This window comes from Mytilus californianus, unplaced genomic scaffold (genome assembly GCF_021869535.1).
Source record: "Mytilus californianus isolate M0D057914Y unplaced genomic scaffold, xbMytCali1.0.p SCAF_4, whole genome shotgun sequence".
Taxonomy (NCBI): domain Eukaryota; kingdom Metazoa; phylum Mollusca; class Bivalvia; order Mytilida; family Mytilidae; genus Mytilus; species Mytilus californianus.
Window position 1 is genome coordinate 59,771,073 of NW_026262690.1, and position 10,152 is coordinate 59,781,224.

Sequence of the window (10,152 nt, forward strand, 5' to 3'; positions counted from 1 at the left end):
CATAAAAATCGAACTTATGTATGACATATTACCGCCAACATGACGCCTTCAATTTACTAGTCAAATGCTTAATTTTTATACAGATATTCAGTTCTAGTTAAAGTCGTTTAAATTTTGACACATTTGTAAAAAAAAATTCCAAGCTTTTTGTTAGCAAATGTAATAGATGATGTACTCGATAGCAAATGTAATAGATGATGTACTCGATAGCAAATGTAATAGTTGGTGTACATGTTTCAAAAAATATTGTCAAAAAGAGCAGCTTCGATTTTTGTTCGAGCCTTTGGTCCGTGTTCGTTTTGACTTTGCGATAAAACTCAGCAATAACAGCAATGTTCCTTTGCCTTGATCTAGTGCGTTTAGGGATTTTATAGCATGAATCAATATACCATGTCCTTTCATTTCCATTACATTAAGTTTTTTTTCTTGTGCTGTGTGGGTGCCGTACAAAATTTCCTCGTGCATGCTTGAGATGTATTCTCTTATGTTTTTACAGTTCTATAGAGAGATTACTTCTCTTACTGTGTACTACTTCATTTTCTCTATTTCGGTCAGTTTGCTTTTCGATAATGTTATGAAATCCACTGGAATTATTTGCCCTTTTCATAGAAGTTATCTTACATATCTACATTTTGAAAATGTACACGTGGTTGTCTAAATGTGCATGTTTCTGTGTCATTTGGTCTCTTGTGGAGAGTTGTCTCATTGGCAATCATACCACATCTTCTCATTTTTATATTTGTATTCTGTATTTTGCAGTGATGTCGGGCATTTGATTTATTGCAGTATATTTATTAGATTTCTTAGATCGATATAGTTTATAATGTTTTTGGTATTACTATGAAGTTGTGACCTTCAATACACAGTTGTATCGTGGTAGACATAGAGAGAAAAAATTATATGTGCAAACCATTTCTTGAACATGCAGTGAAGTGAGAGCTTTTACTCTGTTTTGACCATCTCATTGTGACTTTGAGATGAAGAGCAACAATAAAATCATTTTCCCATTGCTTTTGGTTTGTCTGGCTCGTGTAGTGTTTTTCCATTAGCTTCGGTACATAAATATATCTATAAGTTTTCAAAATGAAAGCAAAAATTGCAAATCCTGGAAAATAGGAATATTACTCCAAAACGCGTTGACAGATTTCTCTTCATTTTTCAGAGTATACAACTCTTCTCGTGCTGACTATTTTTGAAATTTAAACTTTTTATCCTAGCTTCTACAGTTTTTACAGTAAAAACTATGAAAATTGGTAAAAACTTACATTTCAGGGACAATAACTCCACAAAGGTTCCAGATTTTTCTGATATTTTTTGGCTAGATAAAACTTGCCATGTTGTTCATTTTTGCAAACTAAACTTTTAACCTAGCTCCTAAAGGTTTCTAAACAATAGTCAAAAACGCCTAAAAAGGTTAAAATCAACATTTCAGGGGCAAAAACTCCAAACAGTTACACAGATTTTTAAAAAATGTTCAAGGTAGATAAAGTTTGTTGTACGAACCATTTTTACTCCCTTAGTTTTACTCTTATTATTATAGTTTTTTTTTGTAGACATAAGCCACACACGACAGTTTGACCCCTATGTTCTAATTTTAGCCACGGTCGCAATGTTGGTTAATCAACCTGGACACAAACTTCTGTATAGCCATCTTATAGATGAAGTAGACAAACTTTGATTCCATTCCATTGAGCGGTTTGAGAAGGGGTCACTTTTTATTGGGTGGTTAAAGAACGACCACGAACGACGGATAACAGAATGGCGGACAACGGACGCAAAGTGATGACAAAAGCTCACATGGTCCTTTGGTTCAGATGAACTAAAACAGAGACGGGTTCATCGTATTCAAGTTTTAAAAAATCCGAAAATCTTTACACACAGAATAGTGCTTACTTCATACATGTCCTTTTTCATATGGTTATACCGCCAATTAAAAAGATTATAATATTTGGATCAGGAAAATAAATTAATCTAAAGCAGAAAAACGATAAATGAACAAATTAGTATTATATAGAGAATAATACATAGTAAAATCCGCATCACATGCTGTATCAGCCCGAGTAACCAATATCAGCCAGAGGACCGAAGGCGAAGATATAAAGATGAAAAACTGGTTATACTCCGTTAAATGTACACATGCTTGTAATGATTCAGGAATCCTGTCAGTGGTTGTTTTAATTTAAAATCTTAATGATTATGTGTTTGTCTATTAGGGAATTTGGTATTGATGACAGATGTTTTAGTATCTCTGTTTTCTCAAGAGTACGAATTACGTTTAGGAAATAATGTGATTTTTCAGAATTTGTAAAAGAGAATCAAATTGGATGTTTCTTTAAAAAAAACAATAAAACGTATAGTAGAAGTATATATATAATTTTCAAATGTAACGATTTAGATTAAATATTGGTAATATACTATACATGAAACATTAGTGTAAATTAAGTTCAGAACCCGTATTCACCCGTAAGATCGTAGTCATAATCATATATATCCTCATCATACTCAAAATCGTTCTCCGAGTCACGATCCGAAGGAGAGGTTCCACTATCTTCGGTTTCTGGTTCGGACAGTTTCATTGTTACATGAAGAGCGTTTGCATAGCATTCGTCGTATTTATCGAATAATTCAAGTCCGTTTAAATCTTGACTTGATAAACATCCAGCCGCAACTAACGATAAGTTATCTATTGGTGGAGGAACGTGAACGATCGGGTGAGGAAACGTTTCATTTATTTCGTACATTGAGGTTGTAAATGGTGCATCGTTTTCTAAAACAAATATCCCATTGTTTGTTGCCACGTGTAGATGGAAGCCATATGCGTCTGCATATTTGGTTAACTCTAAAGATGGAACTTTTCTTAACGATGTAATCCATTTGTATCTTACTTCGTCAAGAACAAGTGCCGGTTTACCAGGGTGGTAAATTAAAACTGTCTCGTCTCTTACACACAAAGTGAATGGAGATGAAAAATCATCATAAGAAATTTCCGGAGGAGATATTTCCCAGGAATTAAAAATTCTATTTTTAGAATCAAACATAACGAAGCCAATAGATTTCTTGATACAGAATTCTTCCGATGGACCAGTTCTATGTCTAAACCAAAGAAATATGAATCGATCATTCTTAACAACAGCTCTGGCTAGACTTATAAAACGAGCACCAGGAATCTGAAAACATTTATACTGCTGATTAGTTGTATTACACATGAATATATTTCCTGTTCCTTCTCTGTTGCCAACAATGTATATGTGGTGATTACATGCCACAATAGCTGGAGGGACGGATCTGTAGTTCGTTAATGTAGTCCGGTAGCTAGGGTTGTAGAAATCGGTAGTACGAAAAGAATAGAGGACGGGAGCTCCTTTCAGCATGTCGATCATCAGTATGTTTATCTTCAACATATCAGTGGGGTACGGAAAACTAGAACATAAATACATATATAAGCAACTTCTGTAAGATACAAGACTACACACGGTCTGTCTTGTTGGAATTAAATGTGATAATTTCTCTCCCGGTATAGGGAAACTGTACCATTTTCTGTCAAAAATACTGTAAACAAGCATCTTAATATATTTCATACCTTGATTACAGACTACACTATATAATACTGGTTTTGGATCTTCCTGCATTCCAAACGAACCGTGCATGACATTGTCTCGCACCTGAGATAGAAGAACATACCCTTTGGCCTTGCGATTGACGTCCGTAAGTGAAGATTGCATAGATATTTCACTTTTATAGAAATCCATGCAACCGAAGGACAGCATAGTACTCGGTGTGTCTGTCGAATCACATACCCAAAGTTTGATGCAAGCGCTCAAGTCTTCATGAAAATCTATTCGCGAAGCTCGATCGAAGTCGACCCATTTTTGTATAAGTTTCTTGAGGTCAGAATAATTGGAATGGATCACGTTTCTTGGATCCTCCAGTAGCTGAAAAAAATACTGTGGCGGTAATTCTATGATATCATGGTGAAAAATTAGATAGTCATGAAAGCGTGACTCAATCATCTTCTGACAGGCATTACAAACATCAAGTAAATTATGTGTTTCAGTTAAGAACCTGACACGGAGACAATTGGACAAGTCCAAATTACCTAAGTCGATGTAGAATTGTCTGCAGTATTCCTTCACATCATCCAGAAGAAGAAAGTCTGAAATTCTTAATACCGCTTCTACATTCTCTATGCAGATTGTTAACGAACCAGTATACATGTAATCTAAAACCAAACCAAACACTTCGTCATCGTCTAATACAAGAGATTCCGTCAGATCAATTTCCTCTAGAGACTTTTCTCTCATCTCGCATGTAAACATTGAAAGAAAATATGGACTCCATAATCCAAGAATTGAACGATGAGCACTGAATTTCTTCCCGTTGATTATCAATGTAATGTCGCATAGCTCTCCTGTCTGTCGCTGCCTCAACAATGGGCGAATAATAAAGTCATGAACATTTTTGGAAAATTGTTTCTTCTCTGCTTTCATATAACGCGACATTATTTACTGTTACAAATACACATGGTTAGCATAATCAATACAAAATTCCATTTACTATTTCAAATGGCGGCTGTTATGAATAAATTATTGGAATCGTGAACAGATCAATAGAGGCGTACTATAGATGTGTGGTAATCGATCATTCTGCGAGAATTTGGTAAAGCTGCAGATAATGCATGTGAAAACAGAGAATATGTCTCTCAATCAGGAACAATATAGATTTTAATGCTTCTGATTACTGTCGGGGTTTAATTACTTCGTATAATTTTTTTCACATTTGTTTGCACTTTGCGCGTAATTCTAAAAGACGTTATTAAAAAAAAAACCCTCACAAAAATATAGCCAACTTCAAGAAAAGCTATTTCCAAGACCTTTGAATTTTGTTTCATTCAAAGATATTCAAATTTGTATTCGTTAAAAGCACTGCTTATATACACTTGACGTCTCAAACTAAAAGAACGGTTAAATTCATAATTTTTTTAAGTAGCAAATATAGATATTTGTATGGAGAAAGAATATGGGAATTATAGAATACTGTTATTATTACGAAGCTAGAAATTGTCCATTTAATCTAATGGACTTTATGTTACAGGTTGTCTTTTGTTTTTTTCTTGTCTTTGAGTACGTCTCATTTACTTACACCAACAAGTTGATTTTATTCATTTTAAGGACATCGATGCCGCTTTTGGTAGAATTCTTTCATTTTGCATACCTGTTAAATATAAAATCAAAGCACCAACCATTCGTCTTTTTTTGGGGGGGGGGGGGGGGGGGTGGGGGATTAAGAAATTGTTTTATTCCAAATTTCTTGAAATCTGTTTAGAAGGAAGGGAAAAAATGATTTGTTTCCATTGAAAATTAGGGAAAAGGTATATGAAAAGCACTGTTATCAATGATACAATTCCGGTGCATGGAATGCGAATAATTAAATACTATAATTGAGGTTTTAAAGAATAATATTGCAGCTCTGAATCAAAATCTTTAATTCATATGAATATGCTTAGATGTAATGGTTATATCAATTGGGTATATGATTTTAGTAATTTGAAACAGGTGTAATTAAGACCTTTGATAAACCTAAATGCCATTGAAAACTATATACAAAAAGCAACCCAACCCGACACCAGATATGGAAATACTATTCAAAATATCTGAAGAATAAAAATAACAAATTATGGGTGCAATAAAGAATCAGGAGAACTTTGGTAAATACATTGAAAGGTTAATCAGAGAATAATAATTTTAAGGAGATATCTATGCACTGGTGGTGGCAAAAAGTTGTGGTTTTTTTTAAACTACAATGTTTTTTTTTCAAAGTCATCAACTTCCCGATCAAAAATGATGTTACAGGAGAATAATAACATTGTTTTCAAAGAATGAGGAAGTTGCACAAGTGTTTAATACATGTTTTATAAACGTTGCCAACGATATTGGCTAAAAATTATAATTTTTATGCGAGTAATCGAGAAACTTTCTTTAGTTTTAATAAACCCACAAATTAAGCGAAGAAAATGTATGGTATGAAAAAATATTGATAAATTTTATTTAAAAAAATCAATTGTTATTGACAAGATATCTAAAATTGATAAAATATGGTAAACCATCACTAGTACCACCAATTACAAAACTGATCAACATGCATATTGAATGATATATTTTCCAGGTAGGTTTAAGGAAGCATAAAAATGAGTAATCCTTTCCTGAAAATAGAAAGGATCGTGGATGCCAAACTACTTTATTGAAGATTTGAAGATTGCTTCACACTCCATTGAATATTTGGCTGCTATTCTTATATGGACCCACCTTCAATTGTTTCACCCATAATAATATGAAATGTCAATCTAATTAAAATTAAATCTCCGCACTTGCTCCTCGTTGTTTATATGTCGCGCGACATATAAACAACGAGGAGCAAGTGCGGAGATTTAATTTTAATTAGATTGATGAAATGTCTTCCTCGGTCTATCTGATCATTGAATGTCACCATGCTTTCGATTATATACTTTGTGATCAGGGGTCGAATTTAAGCTTTGTTGTGTACTGACCAGCCGGACCAGTGGACTGAAAAATCTACTGGTCCGGCTCCAAATCTACTGGTCCTGCAAAAATCGACTTGGGTTACCAACTGCTAGAAAAGAACTTTTGATTATGCCTTTGTTACAAGTCCGAACATAAATAATTTCTTCCTCAAGAATTCCACTATCAGTAGAACCATCACAAATAATTGAAATAAATTTACTTTCATTTATATAATGTACATTTTTTTGACGTTCCACTTTTGCAATGAAATTAACAAAAATTACAAAAGTTTCTTGTCATTCCGGTATGTCTGTCCATTATCTACACCTTTCATCTCGTCAAGTTCACACATCTAAAGAAAATCTGTGAATGGGCGTCTATTCTTAGCAATAGCATGTACATTTCTAAATATGTTCACCAACCTTTTGAAAATGTTTTGATTTAAGGTTCATCATAACAAATGGAGAAAAATGGCTGTATTTACAACTAAAAAACTACTCTGAGTACATACTAACCTGTCCAGTCTGTAAAGTTTTAAGGCCTGGCATCCACTAGATATATAAAAGTTAAATGCATTTTGGAGTTTCAGAAAGATAAATTTTTTTGGGATTTTGATGGGCATTTTTTTTTCGTTCCTGCATAAAAATATGCGTATCAATATTAGCTTGGAAGGTATCCAAAAAGGTGCCCCACAAGGCCTCATTTAGGGAGCTTTACTTTTAAAATGTTTTATACACAATATATTGTACTTCTTCATTGAAATGGGATGTCCTTATAATTAGACAGGTGACAACACTCTATCAAAAGTACTCAAACCAGAGACATATATACACATGTGTATATATGTCTCTATTCAAACAGAGTGTTAGTTTTTAATTGATTAGTTTCATTTAAACAGTATGTATGTGAATCCTGAAAAGTATAAGGTATATTTACTGTTGCAAAAAGGTCTGCTGAACAACCCCTTGTTTTTACTATTGATTGTGTCATAGACATCTTCTTCTTCTTCATCATCCAAATACTGCCCACATTCAACATGATGAATATTCTGGCAAGTTGCGCATGATTAAAAACAGGTTATAAACAGGATAAAAACAAATTGTTCTGTTGATTTAGTTTGTAGTTTTGGTCACTTGAGACTTGAATATTTCAAGAGACTTTGCTGTGACGGCATCTGGTGGCAGTTTGTTCCAATCCTCGATGGTGTTAATGAAGAAGGGCCATTTCCTACAGTCTTTGGTGGCTGGCTGTAATAGGTGAGTATGTTGTCCTGTCCGGTTTGAGCTTCTTGTTGGTTTTTGTAGATATTTATACTTGTCTATGGCTACAAGGTCGTTTGTTATTTTGTAACACATGATGAGTCGAGCTTATTTTCGTCTTGTTTGTAAGCTTTTCCATCCTAATTCAGTTATCATGTTGCTGACACTTGATCTATTTCTATGTCTGCTGGTTACATATCGTGCAGCTCGTCTTTGTACCTTTTCAATTTTCTCTGTGGTTTTGCTGGTACGGGTCCCATACTGTCGTGGCGTATTCCATTTGCGGTCTTACTAATATTTTATAGGCATGCTCTTTGATGGATTTTGAGCTAATGTGGAGGTTTCGATGTAGGAAACCAAGGCTTCGGCTGGCTTTTCCTGTGATGTTGTTTATATGTTCTCCCCAATCTAGAATATTTGCAATGGTGCAGCCTAGGTATTTAGTTGATGTTTCATGCACCAGAGTATGGCCGTGGAGTTTATAGTCCCACTTGATTGGCTTTTTCTTTTTTGTGACTGTGAGGACACTGCATTTTTCAGGATGGAACTCCATTTTCCAGAGTTCTTCTTATTTTGCCAGTTTGTCCAGGTCTTCTTGGAGTGTATGGCAGTCGCTGTCTGATGTAATTGTCAAATAGACCACAGTATCGTCCGCAAACAGTCTCACTGTGGAGTGTAGGCCTTCTGGTAGGTCGTTGATGTAAAACAGAAAAAGACTGGGTCCTAATACTGGTCTTGCGGTACTCCGGATTCTACTTTTACTTTGTCAGATGTTTCGCCTTTAACAACTATACTACCTGGGTTCTGCTGGTGAGAAATTCCTTTATCCATTTATTTGTTTTACTTCGGATGCCATAATGGTGTAATTTATGGAGGAGTAAGCTGTGGGAAACCTTATCAAAAGCTTTTTTGAAAAGTCAAGTATTAGCAGATCTGATTGTTTTCCGTTTTCCAGGTTTTTTGTGATGTCATCGATACATTCAAGGAGTTGTGTTTCGCATGATCTTTTACTTATGAAGCCGTATTGTAGTGGGTATAGTATTTTATTTACCTCTGCATGTTTCATGACGTTACTGGTGACTATGTGTTCTATTATTTTGCAGCAAATACATGTTAGGGATATTGGCCTATAGTTAGCTGCTATGTATTTCTAGCCTTTCTTATATGCTGGAGTGACATTTGCAGTTCGCCAGTCATCGGGTATCTTTCCTTTCTCCATTGAAAAATTGTATATAATGGTTAAGATTGGAACAATTTCACTGGCTAGTTCTTTCAGAATCATTGGCTTGATGTTGTCTGGTCCAGCAGCCTTGTGTGGTTTTAGATTTTTCAGTTGTTTTTCCACTCCATTATTTGTGATGATTATTTGTTCGCTGTCTGGATAATTTTCTGGTAGATCTGACATGAGTTTTTTTTCTTTTCAAAATCTCGTTTACTGATTGGACATGCAGCAGAGAATACTGACTGAAATTGATCATTTAGAATATTTGCTTTATTTATTGGGTCAGTTTCTAATTTCCCATTTCTTCTAAGTGGTGCTACTTCATTTTTATCACTTTTTTTGTGTTTGATATAGGTCCAGAATCTTTTTGTTGGTGAACGGATGTCCTCGTTATCTTCTGGAGTTATTATGTCTTCTTTATACTTCCAATAGGCTTGTCTTGATTTTTTTTGGATGGTTTGTTTCAGTTGTTTAAATCTTTTAACATCAGCAGCATGGTTTGATTTCTTTTTCTTTTTATAGGCTCGGTCTCTTCGCCTCATAAGTTTTTTGATTTCCTGGGTTATCCATGGGTTTTTGTCCTTAGTCTTGCATACTTTGGAAGGTATATGCTGGTTAGTACTGCTTTCTAGGTCTTCTTTGAACTTGTTCCAGAGTATATTGATGTTTGTCTTCTTGTTCATGCTTTCTTTTTGAATTTTGATATAAAGCAAATTCATATCCTCTTTTATGCTGTCCCATTTAGCTCTTCTATACAGTTGGATTTTTCTTGGCTTTTGTTTGTTTGTCATTGGATTGGTGTTCATTTCTGCATAAACAATATCATGGTCTGAAATTCCTGGAATGACATCAAGTCTCATCATTTTACTAGGACAGTTAGTTATAAGACGGTCCAAAGTGTTTCTATTTCTAGACATATACTCTTGTGCTGATTTATTTTTTTATTTTTTTGTCTTTATATTAATTACATGTTAGATTTTAATAACCATATTAAAAATATATTTTAAAAAGCTGTACAGCTGTTCAACATTTGAAAAGCGTATTGGAAATAAGTGTTTTCAAAAAGTCAATTGATATGCTTATTCGCATCCGGGAGGTGGTCCTAAATAGGACGAACTTCCTTACAAGAATAAACGAGATTGGACATTTAATT

At 34.3% G+C, this 10,152-nt stretch overlaps 1 protein-coding gene across 1 annotated transcript; it reads right to left on the reverse strand.

Annotated features, from left to right (window-relative positions):
• Positions 1–2,357: 2,357 nt before the first annotated feature.
• Positions 2,358–4,532, reverse strand: LOC127698558 (uncharacterized). The gene has a single exon (XM_052202065.1). The coding sequence runs from the start codon at positions 4,497–4,499 to the stop codon at positions 2,445–2,447; it is 2,055 nt and encodes a 684-aa protein (XP_052058025.1). The 5' UTR covers positions 4,500–4,532; the 3' UTR covers positions 2,358–2,444.
• Between the last annotated feature and the right edge of the window lie 5,620 nt (positions 4,533–10,152).